General features: G+C 40.0%; 1 protein-coding gene and 1 pseudogene across 4 annotated transcripts in view; one reads left to right on the top strand and one right to left on the bottom strand.

The window, feature by feature from the left end:
* Window positions 1-17,114, top strand: part of Usp32 (ubiquitin specific peptidase 32) — a 135,039-nt gene that overhangs the window by 40,998 nt on the left and 76,927 nt on the right. For all 4 annotated transcript variants that reach the window (XM_021175609.2, XM_029483333.1, XM_029483332.1 and 1 more), the window contains exons 3-4: window positions 12,483-12,588; window positions 14,614-14,732. In XM_021175609.2, coding sequence (XP_021031268.1) covers window positions 12,483-12,588; window positions 14,614-14,732 — 225 coding nt within the window. The remainder of the gene's footprint in view (window positions 1-12,482; window positions 12,589-14,613; window positions 14,733-17,114) is intronic.
* Window positions 1,576-1,970, bottom strand: LOC110306202 (annotated as a pseudogene).

The raw sequence follows: 17,114 nt of genomic DNA, 5'->3' as shown, positions 1-17,114 counted from the left end.
TTTTTTTTTTAATGTACTTTTTTTTTTTTTTTTAATGTATGAGTGCTCTGTCCCCATGCCTGATTCAGGTTGATTATAGCATTCCTATACTTACCCTCAGACTTAATTAGTTTATACTGTAGTGTCAGGACTCATCTAGGAAAGGCTAAAGGCATGCCAGTAAGTTCTGAAGATGGCCCATCACTTTGCATGACTGCAGTGGGTAAGCTCTGAATTGTAGGGCCTTCAGAGATTTTTATCCCAGGATTGCTTCTTGCTACTGATAAGCCTTTCCTGCCACTATTACATAGTCTAATGATTCCTGGGCATCAGCGCACCCTACTGGGCAGATTTTCTACAGATCAACAAAGATGTTCTCTTATGCTATGTAGACAAATTGATGATTCCAAAATTCCTAATAATGATTCTATAGAATTCCTAAATTTATACAAGTAATTTTGAGGCCTCTATAGTATGAAAGCTGCAATTAGAGCTCTGCAAAACCTTCATGTGTCATGGCTAATTGCACTAGGATAAGAAAAAGGCTCGGGGGCTGGTGAGATGGCTCAGTGGGTAAGAGCACCCGACTGCTCTTCCGAAGGTCTGGAGTTCAAATCCCAGCAACCACATGGTGGCTCACAACCATCTGTAACGAGATCTGGCGCCCTCTTCTGGAGTGTCTGAAGACAGCTACAGTGTACTTACATATAATAAATAAATAAATCTTTAAAAAAAAAAAAAAGAAAGAAAGAAAGCAGGCTTGGAACAATTTACAGTCAGGGAAAACATTCTTTCTAGGTTAGCTATGAGATCACTGTCTGATAACTGAAAGTCATAAACTGGGAATGGACAATTTATTGTAGGTGCAAGGACAGAAAATAAAATTCTGATGTATATATCTTCCAAACTAATGAAACACAAGGAAGATGATCTGTCTCTTGGCAAAACATAATAATTCTTAGAGTATAAGAATTATTGTTTTAAACTTTTAATGAATCTATGGAGTTAATAATAGATAATGAATATTTAGTCAGGTACTAATTTTAATGGAAACATACGTAAACATTTCTGCTGTAACTCCTTATTGATTTATGACTTGAATTAGTGTCTTTAACTTGCTATGAACTTACAGAATGTAAAGCTGCTTGGAAAACTATGTGATCAGTTATTCTGAGACAGCATAAGAGCTAACTAAGAATAAGAGCTAAGAAGAATGACAATAATGGAAAAGTGTTTCTTTCTCTCCGCAATAAAGGTTGGAGCTTATTTTTTTTCTTTTGCTCCATTCAGAATGAGTGATTTTTTTCTTTCTGCGTGTTTGACTTTCTTTTCCCTTTTCTCTGACTCACAAAAAACTAATGAGACTTTTAGCCTTTAGCTAATCAGTTAGGGGCTCCCAATAAAAGAACAAAGAGACTGAATAAGCTAATTCCTTTTCTTCTCTTTTCTTATTAGTACAGTATTTATTTGTCTTCTCTCTGTTCAAACCTGAGCCAAGCACTTTCCCCAGACTTCTTGGGAAGGTCCAGGAAAAGGAACATACAGGGCAGACAAGATGCAAAAGAACCATGGGAGGTGGAAGTGGAGATAGCTGCTTCACGTGGTGAAGAGGACGAGAAAGGCCACCATTAGGCAAGAGCCCCATGGCCTCTGAGGAGGGCAAAGCCCAGAATTGCATACAAGAAGGGTTGCTTCAGAGAAGGGTTCCTTGCATAGTCAATGATGAGACTACCAAAACAGTCCCAGGCCCTGCACCAGAGCCAGCCACCCCAACTATCACAGCCCCAGCTCCAATGAACTTGGCAGCTGTGTCGATGTCCCTTGAAATGGTGCTGGTTTGGAAGCTGCAGCTAGGGATTAGTGAGGTCAGAGGCCGCCAGACCTCCAAGCTCCTGAGGCTTTCATCTGTTGTCATCTGTGGTCAAGTTAACTCCACTGCAGACAGCGGACAACTCAGCAGCTGAGAGGTGCTCCTGATCTGGGGGCCGGCAGAGAAGAATTTGGAGCAGGCATACATTTTCAGGGATAAGGGGAGAGCTGCTCCCAGGGTAGAGAAGACAGCTAATTCCTTTTCTTAATCTCCTGCTGCTGAACAGCAGGAGTTATCAAAACCCAGCAGCTTCTTGCCTTAGAATAGCAAAGAGGTAAAGAAAGGTAAATATTGCCGGGCCTTTAATCCCAGCATTTGGGAAGCAGAGGCAGGAGGATTTCTGAGTTCGAAGCCAGCCTGGTCTACAGAGTTGAGTTCCAGGACAGCCAGGCTACACAGAGAAACCCTGTCTCAAACCCCTCCCCCCCCCAAAAAAGGTAAATATTACCAAAAATAAACAACTTTTATTTTTGTAAAACTAAGTTTTGCCCTTGAAAATGGCTGGTGTACCCATGCATTTCCTCAGTCCCTGGAGCTGGACTGGTTCCCGGCAATATAGGTGAAAATACACACAAACATTTGAAGTAGAATGTGTTTAAATCATCTTATAATTATTATTGTTAATTACTCAATATTTTGTCACATTATAATTCAAGTAGAGTTTTGGGGCTAGCCAGGGGAAATCTAATTATAAATGACTAAAAAAAGTTTCCTGTATTTTAGTCATTTTAGTAAATGACTGGTTAGTATGGGTGTACATTGGGAATGGTTTGTTTATTTCAGATAACTAGAAAGATTTGTGAATTACTTGGGTTAAAGCTTAGTTTTGCTCTTCAGTCACTCTGAATTATTTAGGTAATTTCAATATAAATTATCTAGAGTCCATAGGTTTGGACAGGATAAAACTCACATACAGTCACTTCTCTTTATAGGGAACTACTGAATTTCAAGACGTCACAGAAATATACCATGCAGAGTGTTCTGTTTCTGTATTTGAAAACTAAGAAAATGTATTTTTCTTTCCAAAACTTTTGATTATACTTTGATTGACATTTATAGAATGATGTTATTTAATAAATGTAGAAATTTTTCTCCTGTCCCATTTTAAATTCCCCAAAGTGAATGACTTTTTTTTTTTTTCTGACTGCATACTTCTTTCGTGAAATATAACTATCAAGATTAGGCACACTGGAGAAATGGCTCAGTGGTTAAGAGTGCTTTTGCTCTTCCAGAAGCCCTGAATTCACTTCCCAACATCCACATTACAGCTGCCTTCATCTCCAGCTCTAGGGGATCCAACTCCCATTATGGCTTCCATGGGCACCCATACACACGTGACATGTGCATGCACACACAGACACAGACACATAGACAAATCTTTTTTTAAAAAAACAGACACTATGAAAAAATTTTTTGAGTTTAATAAGTATTGGCATAAATTTTTTTCAACCTTTTTAAAGATTTATTTATTATATGGAAGTACACTGTAGCTGTTTTCAGACACCCCAGAAGAGGGCATCCATTACAGATGGTTGTGAGCCACCATGTTGTTGCTGGGATTTGAACTCAGGACCTCCGGAACAGCATTCAGTGCCCTTAACTGCTGAGCCAACTCTCCAGCCTGCAACCTACTTTTAATAAGGGTTTAACCTATCCTCTAGCCACCACCCAGCAGAGGTAATAGACAATTATTTTTAGGATGTAAGTGAAGTTCATCAATGGTTCTTTGGCAGCAGTTCACTCTCATAGCAAACACCAAATACAATTCTGCAGCTGCTGAATCCAGTCCTCTAGGCAGGCAGATACCAGCCATGAACTGGCAACTACTGTACAGTTCTTAAGAAGCTGCCAGACTAGCTAATTGGCCTGAGGCAAGCCACAGAAGCTAGCTGCAAGCTGCTGCAGGAACTTTGAGAGCAGTTCTTGAGCAAGTTTCTTTGATGTAGTGTTATCACAAGTTGAGCTCAACAATGCTATGTAAGGCAAGCCAATACATGCATGTCTTTGGGGAAGAATAGCGAGGCGGAGCAAACCAAACCAAAACTCAGTACTTGTCTCCCACTGTCTGTGGGGTCATATTTGTACTCCTTCATCCCAGGTCTTTTCACATGTTTTCTATATCAAAACATAAACATTCTTTTTACCTGCGTCTGCTTTAGGAAAACATTCTTTCACCTGTTTGCTTTAGCAAGATATCCTTTCCCTTGTGTGCCCCAGCAAACCATCATTTGACATAGCTTTCGAAAGAAACTGGAAGTTTCCACTTCAAATCTTTTTGTTTTCCAATTATTTCTTATCCACTTACCTACATCCCAATTGAAGCCCCCCTCCCTCCTCACCTCCTAGTGCCTCTCTTAACAAATTCCATCCATTTCTCCTCAGAGAAGAGGAAGCCCCCCCATCGGTACTCTAGGACATCAAGTTGCAGCAGGACTAAGTACATCTTCTCCCACTGAGGCCTGACCAGGCAGTCCAGATAGGAGAAAGAGATCCAATGGAAGGAAGTTAACAGAATTAGAGCCAAGCCCCTGCTCTAATTGTTAGGGGACCCACATGAAGACCAAGCTGCTTATCTGCAACAAATGTGAAGGGGGCCTAGGTCTAGCACCAGCATGCTCTTTGGTCGGTGGTTCAGTTTCTCTGAGCCCCATGGGCCCAGGTTAGGTGACTCTGTAGGTCTTCTTGTGGTGTTCTCAGCCCCTCCAGTTCCCGAAATCCATTCCATCCTCAATTCTCTCACAAAACTCCCTGAGCTCCACCTGATGTTTGGCTATAAGTCTTTGCATGTGTTTCCATTTGCTGCTGGATGTAACCTCACAAGAGATACTTATGTTAGGCTCCTGTCTGCAAGCATAGGAGATTAATATTAATAGTTTCAGGGGTTGGGCCAGTCATTGGTTAGCCATTCCCTCAATCTCTGCTCCATCTTTATCCTGCACATCTTCTAGGCAGGACAGATTTGGGGGTCTTAGGTTTGTGGGTGGATTGATGTACCCCTCCCTTGACCGGAAGTCCTGCCTGGTTATAGAGGTGGCCACTTCAGTTTTCGTATCCCCAACTGCTAGGAGTCTCAGCTAGGTCACCCCCATAGACTCCCTGAAGCTCCCCAATCCCAGGCCTCTGGCTAGTCCCATAGATGCCCCCCACCAATTTCTTTTCTCTCTCCCAGCCCTTTCCCACCTTCCCTTTCTTTCACCACACCTGATTCCCATTCCTGGTTTCCCAACCCCAATCCCTAGTTCTCTCACGCCATCTACCTCTGATGTCTATTTTATTTCCCCTTTTAATTAAGATTCATGCATCCTCCCCTGGGCCTAGCTTATTACTTAGTTTCTTTGGGTCTGTGGATTGTAGCATGGTTATCCTATACTTTATGGATAATGTCTATTTATAAGTGAGTATCTTTCTGGATCTGGGTTGCCTCACTCAGGATGATATTTTCTAGTTCCATCGATTTGCCTGCAAATTCATGATTTCATTTTTTTAAATAGCCAAGTAATATTCAATTCTGTAGATTACCACATTTTCTTTATCTATTCTTAAGTTGAGGGGACATCTAGGTTGTTTCTAGTTTCTGGCTGTTATGAATAAAGTTGCTATGAACATAGTTGAGCAAGTGTCCTTGTGGTGGTGGTGGGGGCATGTTTTGGGTATATGCCCAGGAGTGGTATAGCTGGGTCTTGGGATAGAACTATTCACAATGTTCTAAGAAACTGCCAAATTGATTTCCAAAGTGGTTGTACTAGTTTGAGCTCCCACCAGCAATGGAGGAGTGTTCTCTTTGCTCCACATCCTCCTCAGCATATGCTGTTTCTTGAGTTTTATTTCTCAGCCATTCTGATGTATACTCAGAGTTGTTTTCATTTGTATTTCCCTAATGACTAAAGACATTGAAGGGTTCTCTGCTATTAGAGATTCCTCTGTTGAGAATTATGTGAGTCCATTGAGTTGAGATTGAGTCCATTGATGTTGAGAGATATTAATGACCAGCAGTTGTTAGTTCCTGTTATTTTAGTGTTGGTAGTGGGAGAGAGAGAGGGAAAGGGGAGGGGAGAGGGAGAAGGAGAGGGAGAGGGAGATGGAGACAGAGATGGAATGTCCATCCCCTTTCCTTCCTTTAGTTTGCTGGTGTCAGGTTATTTACTTTCTTTGTTTTATTGAGTGTAGACAGCCTACTTGGGTAGTAGTTTTCCTTATAGTGTCTTCTGTAGGACTGGATCTCTGGATAGAGACTGTTTACATTTTGTTTTGTCATCCAATATCTTGTTTTCTCCATCTATGGTGATTGAAAGTTTTGCTGGGTATAGTAGTCTGGCCTGACATCTGTGGTCTCTTAGAGTCTGCAAGACATCTGCCCAGGCCCTCTGGCTTTTAGAGTCTTTGTTGAGAAGTCAGGCGCAATTCTGATAGGTCTGCCTAAATATGTTACTAGGCTCTTTTCCCTTAGAATTTTTAAATTTTCTTTCTTTGTTCTGTCATACAATGTTTTGATTATTATGTAGTGGGAGGATTTTCTTTTCTGGTCTAATCTGTTTGGTGTTCTATAAGCTTCTTTTTATGTATATAGGCATCTCTTAAGGTTGGGGAAATTTTCATCTATGATTTTATTGTAAATACTTTTCTGGGCCTTGTAGCTGGGAATCTTCTCTTCCTATTATTCTTAGGTTTGGTCTTTTCATAGTGTCCTAGATTTCTTGGATGTTTTGTGTCATGAACTTTTTAGATTCAGCATTTTCTTTGACTGATGTAATGATTTCTTCTCTCGGATCTTCTATGCCTGAGATTCTTCCATCTTCTGTATTCTGTTGGTGATGCTTGCACCTGTAGTTCCTGTTCTCGTCCCTAGGTTGTCCATGTCCAGGATTCCCTCAGTTTATGTTTTCTTTATTGCTTCTATTTCCATATTCAGTTCTTGGACAGTTTTATTCATTTCCTTCACCTATTTGATTGTATTTTCCTGCATTTCTTTTATTTAAAGATTTATTTATTTTATGTATATGAGTGTTCTATCTAAATGTACACCTGCATGCTAGACAGGGGCATCAGATCACATTATAGATGGTTGTGAGCCACCATGTGGTTGCTGGGGATTGAAGTCAGGACTCTGGAAGAGCAGACAGTGCTCTTAACCACTGAGCCATCTCTCCAGCCTCTTCTTGTATTTCTTTACAAGATTTATTAATTTCCTCTTTAAAGGCCTCTGTCATCTCTATAAGATTGAATGTAAGGTGGTCATTTTTTTGTGCTTCAGCTGTGTTAGGATATCCAGGGCTTGCTGTAGCAGGATAGCTGGTCTCTGGTAGTGCCATATTGCCCTGGCTCTTGTTGATTGTGTTCTTAACTGTCCTTTAGCCATCTGGTTGTCTCTGGTGATGGCTGGATGTTCCTGATGCCAGCAAGACTCCTCAGGGAGGCAGGTAGAATCTGGATCTCAGGAAACAGGACAATGCTCACATTTGCTGGTTGTACCCCAGGTGGACCCGGTGGGTAGGGGATTGGCTGGTTAGGGGTCTAAGGTGGATGCTTCTAGAGCCCCCACAGGCTTCCTTGGAGAAGCAGGACGCTCCTGGGGTTCCACAAGGCTTCTCTGGATGGCAGGGAGAGCCATGGGCCAGAAAATGGAAGTCTAGCGACAGCACGAAACTCAATTCTGCTGGCGGTGCCCCATGTAGACATGACTGGCTGGGGATTGGTGGAGGAAGAGGTGTAAGCTGGATGTCATCACAGGCTTCCTCTGGTAAGCAGGGAAAGCCATGGGCCAAAAGATGGAGGTCAGGGGACAGCCTGGTAAACCTCTGCTGACTGTACCCCAGGTAGATCCAACTGGGCAAGAGTTCTAAGCTGGATACCCCCACCCCTGGTCCCTTCCTCCTTCCCCCAGCCCCAGGCCTCCTAGGGGGAAGCAGGGACAGCCTTGCGCTTCATACAATGGAGGTCTGGGAATAGCATGCAACTTACCTCTCCTGGTGGACCCTACTCGTGTTTAATCAGTTTTATAGCAGTGACTTATAGTACAATCAATAATTGAGCTAGAAAATGTGATGTCACTTCAATTGTAAGAAATCTAGATTCCTTTCTGAAGGTATTTATTATGTATGATTAAGAGTATTTAAGAGTTAATAAAATAAAGATAATGTTTTCTCCATTTCATTTTTTATTGAAAATAGATTTTTTTTTTGTACAATATATTCTGATCATAGTTTTCCCTCCTCATCTCCTTCCAGATCCTCTACACCCTCCCACTCTTCACATTCTATGCTTGCTTATCCGTACTAGGAGAACAAACAGGCAGCTGAGTGGTGGTGGCACACATTTCATTAATCTCAGCATTTGAGAGGCAGAGGCAGGCAGATCTCTGAATTCAAGGCCATCCTGGTCTACACAGTGAGTTCTAGGACAGCCAACGCTACACAGAGAAACTGTCTCAAAAAACAAAGCCCATAAGAACATAAAATCTACAACTAGTTTATGAGCAAAGGACCAGTAAAGTGGGAGGAAGGAAGGGAGGGAGAATACCCAAACAAAGCATCATGAGACAAACAGTCCAAAAAACCCTCTAAAAATACCTTTGTGTTCACATTGTGTTGGTTGTCTACTAAAGGACATAGGGCCTGCTCTTATAAAATTATTGTTTGTATACCTGGTGAGTTTCCCTTGAAGAAACTAATTTTTCCTTTGCAAGCAGTTGCTAACTTGCAAACTCTCATAGCTTCTTGTTTGGGAATGGAAGCTTGTATCTGCTTCCCCATCTCAGTGCTGGGACCCCCATCTGGTTTTGGATCTGTGCAGGCCATATGCATAGTCTTTTAGTTTCTATGCACATGTCTGGGGGGGGGCATCCTATGGGTACCTTTTGGCTAACTGCCAAAGTCTGAGTTCATATGTACATCAATTTTGTTTTCTCTGCAAGATACTGTTTTCTTTTTATCATCCATCTCCTCTGTCTATTACAATCTTTCCAGCCTCCTTTTTTGCAGACTTCTTTGAGCCCTGAAAGTTTTGATAATGACATCTCATTTAGGACTGAGTCTTACAAGATCTCTCAATCTCTGCACATTGTCCAACTGTAAGTTTCTGTATTAGTTTCCATATATTGCAGCAGGAAGCTTCTCTGATGATGGCTCAGTGAGACAGTGATCTATGTATATAGCAGAATGTCATTAGGTGTCATTGTTATGTACCTTTAGGACAGAAATAGTATTTGATTTTCCCCTAGGTCCACAGCCTATCTAGTTTCAGGTTACTGCCACCTGAGCAGTGTCAGATGTTGTTTCCGTCTGTAGTGGCTCTTAGATCCAATCAGACAGTGGTTGGTTACTCCCTCAATGTCTGGGCCAGTATTCCACCAATAGTCACTTGTACATGGAGGATTTGTTGCATAGCTGGTATTACCTTTCTGCTCTGGAGAACTCTCACCAGTAGGGGTAAAGACTCTAGTTAGGTACCATCTCAACTTCTTAATGTTCAGTGAAATATGTAAGTGTCATCTTCAGTAATAGGGCCTTACCATCAGTTTGTGTAGAGTAGCCAATAATAGCCTTGTCAGTAACCACCACCACCCAAAACAGAGAGCAGCCTTTCTGCATTAGTGTCAATATAACTCTGAGCTGTCCTGAAAAACAAAACTCTAACCAAATGGTCAAGACTCTGATTTTTATGTTAAACCTCAATATTTTAATTCTGTTTATATAAGTCCATAATCAGAATTTTTTATTTGAAGATAATATTATAAAATTCTTTGGAATTTGAGGTTAATATCCAAGAACCTATTGTTTTCTTTCCTAATTGAACTGACTATGATGCTTTTATTGCTTTTTATGAATCCATAGGTAAGATATGATTTTTGATAAAATATTCCTTCTTTAAAATGTACAAGGACAAGAGAGATGGTAAGAAAGCTTGATGTGCAAGCACAAGGACCAGAATTCAAACCCAGTGCCGTGGTTTTTTATTTTGTTTTTTTGGGGGGAGTTATTTTTCCCCTTTAAAAAAAAAAAAAAAGCCGGGCAGTGGTGGCACACGCCTTTAATCTCAGCATTTGGGGGATTTCTGAGTTCCAGGACAGCCAGGGCTACACAGAGAAACCCTTGTCTTGTAAAACAAACAAACAAACAAACAACCCAAAACAACAACAAAGGCAGATATGGCAGCATGTGAGCCTTCAGGGAGGAGAGAAGGTGATTTCTGGCCATCAACCTAGCTCCAGGTTCAGTGAGAGATCCTTCTTCAGGGAAAAAGGGTAGCAGAACATGCCACCTAATGTCTCTCTTTAGTCTTTTTACACATTTACACATACTTACAGCAAGCACACACACAAAAAAATCAAAATTATGAAAGTTTTAAAATCTTGTCTTCGTTTTTAACTTTTTTTTTCTTTCAGAAATAGGGTTTCTCTTTGTATCTCTTGCTGTTCTGGAACTCACTCCATATACCAGGCTGGCCTCAAACTTAGGGATCTACCTGCCTCTGCTGCCTGAGTGCTAGGACTAAGGGTGTGTGAATCCACTGCCCAGCTAATTTTTTACTGTTCTTACTGTACTCTAGTTGTGTGTGTGTGTTTTCTAAGATAAGGTCTCTCTACATAGATCTGACTGGCTAAATACTCAGGCCAAGATCTGGTCACCCTTAAACTCATAGAGATCCTTAGCATTATCAAATACAACAAAGCTTTAAAAATGAGTAATTTCTACCATATTCCCATAAGTTTTAAAGAAATCCTTAAGTTTTGATTTGTTTATCTCATGAGGCAGGTTGCCAATGAAGGATCAGTTACAGTTCTTCAAGATCCAATGTCACCTTTCTCATGGATTGTTGTGGTCCCCTTGGAGATGACTGTTTATTGCTCTTATACTGTTTTGATGTCTCTGAGGCCTCTGCAGTGGAATCTGGGCTTTATGTTTAGTTTTGTGCTGCTCTAAAACCACAAGGTGGGGTCCCTTTCACTGGAACAGTTCTACTGGGGAAAGGGTCTCAATGGTCACAGGGCCCAAGATGTCCTCAAGTCTTCATGTGCTGCCTGAGCCATCCTTCTTAGTGTTGGGGAATAACTGGTAGGCAATACTTTTTTCCCCTAATGATCAGTGTGTGTATGTGTGTGTGAGTGTGTGGTTTATTTTTGTTTTTGAGATAGGGTTTCTCTGTGTAGCACTAGCTGTCCTGGTACTCTCTCTTTAGACCAGGCTGGCCTCAAACTCAAAGATCCCCCTGCTTTTGCCACCAAAGTGCTGGGATTAAAGGCATGTGCCACCACTACCCTGTTGACTGTTAGGTTTTTCTCTTTTATTACTTCCTTTTTTTTGAGATTATAATATAATCACATAGATTTTCCATTTCCTTTCCTTCCTCCAAATCCACAGACAATTACCTGCTAGCTTTCAGTTTTTATCTAACCCCTTATGGATACAAACAGTTCTTTTCATAACATTTTTGCGTTTTGTCCCAAATTCCTACCCATTCAGCAGAGGACTAGGCTTCTTCATGACCACTGCTCTGGTTAATTCAACCTGAGTGAGGGAGAAACTTAGATTATATTAAAGGCAGGTCTATTGGGAATCTGCGTTTAGTCTATCAAGTTCACTGGTCCCAAGGACTGAGGGGAGTGGGGGGATGGAGAAAGAAAGAGAGAAGAGGCATGTTCACAGAGAAGGGAAGAGAGAGGGAGAGGAGGGAGGGAGCGTGTGAGAGTGCAAAATGTCTGGATTATATAGGGAAGAACCTCTGGGGGAAGGGCAGCCCAACCCCTGGGCTGGAAAGTTCAGAGTGGGGGGCAGGGTATGCTGGGTAGAGACTGAGGGATGCTGGGAGAACCTGGAGGCCAGGTCTGCTTTGGTGTATAAAATATGTACCTCAGTCCCTTGTCCCCAAAATACTGCCAAATTTGCTGTGAGAAATTGAATTTAATAGATTAATATTTTCAAAAGATTGCCTAGAAAAAGGTTTTGTAGATGTTCACTAAAAATTCAAATGGAAAAGCATTCTCTTGAAAATTACATAAAGTACTAAAAACATTAACTTGATGCCATTGACTATTTACTTTTCCTTCAATGTTAGGGATTGAGCCAGTGCCTTGCACATGTCAGTCTGGTGCTTTATCAGTTAAGATACACACACACACACACACACACACACACACACACACACACACACACCAAGGCCTGTTGACTTTTAGTCAGGTGCTTTAAAAGATAATTTAAAGTTTAGTCAGAAAACAATATTTTCTGAAGCAATATCATGAATTTATACCAAGCAGCTGAGATCATAGGCCCACACCACCATGCCAAGTCTTCCTACTCCTTTTTGGTTTTGAAACAGCCTTGTTCTCTCCCCTGTTAAGTAATTAGCAGATCAGCCTCAAAGCAGCAACCAGGTAAGAATTGGGGAGCAATGTTTAAACTACATTGAGACAGATGATTCTCAAAATAAAGATTGCAGCCAGATATGGGGGCACAGAAATCAGCATTTGAATAACTATACAGGGCACAGTAACATGCCTACAGAAAATCATTGTCTCACTAAAATTAATCAGTATTGTCTGGAGGTGGAGACAAGGTCAGTTTAGTTAAGGATAATGACACCTCATGTTCTTGGTAACTGAAACATCTCTAAGGCTGGCTTTCTCTTGTTATTTCTTCAGGTGATTTACTGTTCTTTTGGTGGAACATCCAAAGGGCTGCATTTCAATAACTTAATAGTTGGACTCGTCCTCCTTACAAGAGGCAAAGATGAAGAGAAAGCAAAATGTAAGTTCTTTTATCTCACATGATAATAGTATCACATGTGTAGAATAATCAACCTCAAAATATGGAAATTCTAATGGCTTTTTCTCCAAAGATACAAAGTGACCAGTAAACAGTTGACAATATAAGCTAGTCACCAAAGTGAACTAAAACTATTGTGATACCATATCATATTTTTAATTAAATGTAATAACTGTACTAACAAATATTTATAAAAATTCTAGCCCTTGATCTATGCTGTTGAAAGTGTAAAATGACAGTGCAACCACTTTAGTTTTTTTTTTTTTTTTTTTTTTTTTTTTTTTGGTATTTACGTACTTTTCCATTCTGGGAATTAAACTCAGGGCCTATCTGGATTGATAAATGTCAGTTTTTGCACAATAAACCTTACTGTAGAAGGAAAGGAAGCAAGGTACTGATCCATGGTCAAACATAGAGAAGCCTTAAAAATATTTTACTTGAGGGGCTGGAGAGTTGGTTCAGCAGTTAAGAGCATGTATATCTAGCTCTTCCAGAGGACCTGCGTTTAATTTCCAACACCCATGTCATGAGGCTTACAGCTGCCTATAACTATAGTTCCAGGGGATCTAACATTCTCTTCTAGCCTCTGTAGGTACCTACCTACACATATACACATAAATAAAAACAAATATTTTTAAAACATATGTGTATATATTACTGAATAATAGGTGCTATTTAGAGTGGGCCACACATTATGATTATAGTTATGTGATGTTTCTAGAATAAGCAAACCAAAAGAGGCAGAATATAGTAGATGAGACTGTCATATTTGGTGGACAGGGAAATGGAGAATGAGTAGCTCCTGGTGAGTATGAGAGTTTGGGTTTATGTTTTGCTTTCCCCTTTCTGTGGTACTGGAGATTGACAGTGCTTTGCCACTCAGCTGTATTGTTAGTAGATTTGAAATTTATTTTTAGGTTGATGAAAATGGTCTGAAATTAGTGGTAACTATTGTACAGCCATGTACATATACTAAAAATTACTAAACTGTACTAAGATAAGTGTTTTTAAAAGATGAATTTTTCAGAATGTGGCCTATATCACTAAGGCTGTTAACTTAAAAAAAAATCTGGCTATGTTTGGTGGTCCATACCTTTAATTCCAGCAGTGGGAGGCAGAAGCAGAGGCAGGTGGATATCTATGAATCTGAAGCCAGCCTGGTCTATATCATGAGTTCCAGGACAGCCAGGACTACATAGTGAGGTCTTGTCTCAGAAACACACAAACACAGCAAAATGGAACCACATATGGTGACACATGCTGTCATTACAGCACTGGGGAAGCAGATGCAGGAGAATGGCTGAGCAGAGGCCAGTCTGGGCTTTATAGTGAGACCTAATTTAAAACAACAACAACAACACACAGAACACAATAAAAATAAAACAAATGTTAAGATGGAATTGTTTAGAAGTAGAGTTTCTGACACACATCTTTTTCTAGATTTTGACAAATCTAGACTGATTACATTTATTTATATACTCATCACATTTTTTAAGAGATCCTGGCCATAGGGGTGGTGGTGCAAACCTTTTATCCCAGCAATCTGGAGGCAGAGGCAGGGAGATCTCTTGAGATGGAGGCTAGAAACCAGCCTGGTCATAGAGTGAGTTCCAGGACAGCCAGGGCTACACAGAGAAATCTTGTCTTGAAAAAACTAAAAAGGGGAGGGGAGGGAGGGAGGGAGAGATCCAGATCACATTTCTCCTGGTCTAACCTCATGTATGAAAAATACCACACAATTATTTTGAAGATAAACAGACGGCATGGAATCACAGCTCTCAGGAGACTGAGGCACGAGTTTTGTGAATTTTAAGACCAGATTGGGTTATATAGTTCTAGCCCAACCAAGATTGCAGAGCAAGACCGTCTCAGGAGGAGGAAGAGGTCAGTGAAGATGACAACAACAATAACAAAGTGTACTCATGAAGTGCAATGAATTGTGGCTTTCTCTTCTCTTTAACTGAACTGTACTTGATGTGAAGATTAATTTATTTTTCTCTTTCTCAGATATTTTTAGTCTTTTTTCAAGTGAATCCGGGAGCTATGTTGTACGGGAAGAAATGGAGAGAATGCTCCATGTGGTGGATGGTAAAGTCCCAGATACACTCAGGAAGTGTTTCTCAGAGGTACACTTAAAGATTTATATTTTGTTTCTTTGTGTTGATGAAGTGTTAACACTTTGTGATAAATGTGGCTATATGGATGCTTATATACAGAGTGTTATTGGTATTTTTTTATTTAATGATTGTTTCAAGTCTTTATGTGATGTGTTCAATAAAGAATACTTGTATTATCTAGTAGCCCTATAGGAAAATAAACTAGAATAAGGGAACTGGGTATTGATGGGGAGAAGTCAGTTGGGTATTGCTTTTTAAGATAATTAGGAAAATCTGTCAGATAAAGTGAAATTTAAGAGTTCATGCTTCCTAGTATGCCTATGTTTATGGATTAGAAAGTTCTTGATCCTAGGACCAAAGAGACTGCTCAGTGGCTAAGAGTTCATGTTACTCTTCCAGAGGACCCTAGTTTGATTTTCAGCACCCAATTGAAGTGGTTCACAACTTCACAGGTGCAGTCAATCTGGCAATTGCTCTTTGGGGCATCTGCCCTCATATGCACATACTCATACATGTGCATAATTTAATAATAATAAAACTTAGAAAAAAGAGAGAAAATCCTCAGTTCAACTATAAAGACTATTACTTGTTTATACTTAATGCTACACTCTCTCTCCCACACAGGTACACTGATACCATTGCGGACTCGGGCCCCTGCAGAGATAATAGGTGTAATACCACATTAGATCTATCTAGTGTTTCCATGTGTTAGGTGCTAAAGGATAGACTTCCTATATTTTTGGCTCTGTTATACTTACTTGAATTTGCTGTAATAGTGTTTTAGCATAAATTGGGCTATACATTGTTTCTTTCTGGTAACAAAAAGTTAATGATCAGGAAAAAAGTCTGTGCAAATCAAAGTAATGGATTTTTCACAAAGATAGCAAGTGCATTAATATTCTGTTCTTTTTTTCAGAGAAAATATAATGTTTCACATTTAAATAAGGCTTATTTAGACATTCCTGTTTTGCTGAAGGGAACGATAAGTGTTTGGCTACCTGTTCCTTAAAATTATTGGTAATAGCATATGTATTAGGTAGTGATTAGTGCTATAAGGAAGCTAAATAGAATGAGAGATAGGTGCTGAGTCATCTCTCAACCACCCTTATAGTGACAGTATTGGAGTTTCGATTTCTTTGAAAAATACAAAAATGTTTTGGGAATATGTTTTCATTTTATCTCAGATATGGTGATGTGGGGCTGCTTTACACTGTACACAGCAGCTGGCTATGATTTGTTCCACATTCTAGTAGAGGTGTGGTTTGCCCCCTGCAGATAGTTTCTGTGATTATGTGATGTTTGGAATTCTGGGGACTTTTCAGAGGGTAGATAAATGCTAGGACCCAAGCAGCATGGTGGGTTGTTGGTTATTGTTGGTTGCTGTTTGTTAATAGTCATCATAAAAAAGAAACAAGAAAAAGAAATCAGATATCCTGACAGCAAAGGTCAAATTTGCCCCAAGGAGCTCAACACCCCCAATCATCAGAAAGTAGTCTAATGAAAGCATTGCCCCCTTTCTCAACCCTGACTTTATTCGGGGATCTCTTTCCCTTCCTTTCTATCCTTCTTTCTCTTCTATCTAGTGATGGGGAGTGTAAAATGGGTGAAGTGAGAGGGGGGGTAAAATAAAGGGTGGGCAAAAGTACCTACAAGGTTGCCAAAGGCCAGCTACACATCCCCTTTTGAATTTTTACAAACGTTTCATTATATTCTGTTTCATTATATAGCCATGATTGATTACATGGCCATTGGTGATGAATGTAGCCTTCAGCCTCCTTTCTTCTCCAGTGTTTGGCAGAGGAGCTTAAAATTAATTGTTACTATCAGTTACTAATACTGTAGTCAACATTAGTGAAGTTACCCAGTGGCTGTGAGTTGTCACACAGACATTTTATAGAGCTCAAGAATTTTAAGGTGTATGTCAGGGAAAAAGGGGGAAAGCCAAGTATAGAATTAATAAAATCATAACTGTCTTTTTAAAAAGCTTATTGTAATAAATGATGCCAATGCTATTTAGACTTATCCCACTATCTAATGAGTTAACTGTGTAAACGTGTACAAATCTGTGGATTTAATACTTCTTTATTTTTAAACAAACGTGGATAGAGTAAGAATATGATAGAATCCTTAATCTACAACATGTTTGTAGTGTCCTCTTGGGCCCCTGTCTCAAATATGAGACAAGGCTCTCAGTATTGACTCCATAGTTTGCATTGCATTGATGCTAAGTGTTCTCAAACTAGTAGGCTAAGCATATGATTGTACTTAGTAGGATCCTACTGAACAATGCAGACATTGTTTTATGTCTTTTAACATTTCTGTTAGGGTTGGACTTGTTAGGCCCCTGAATGTCAGTCTTTGTTACATTTGCAATGAGTTTTTTTTTTTTTT

Source organism: Mus caroli, chromosome 11 (assembly GCF_900094665.2).
Source record: "Mus caroli chromosome 11, CAROLI_EIJ_v1.1, whole genome shotgun sequence".
Taxonomy (NCBI): Eukaryota; Metazoa; Chordata; class Mammalia; order Rodentia; family Muridae; genus Mus; species Mus caroli.
Note: the sequence above shows the minus strand (reverse complement) of the source record. Positions and strands in the feature narration are given on the sequence as shown.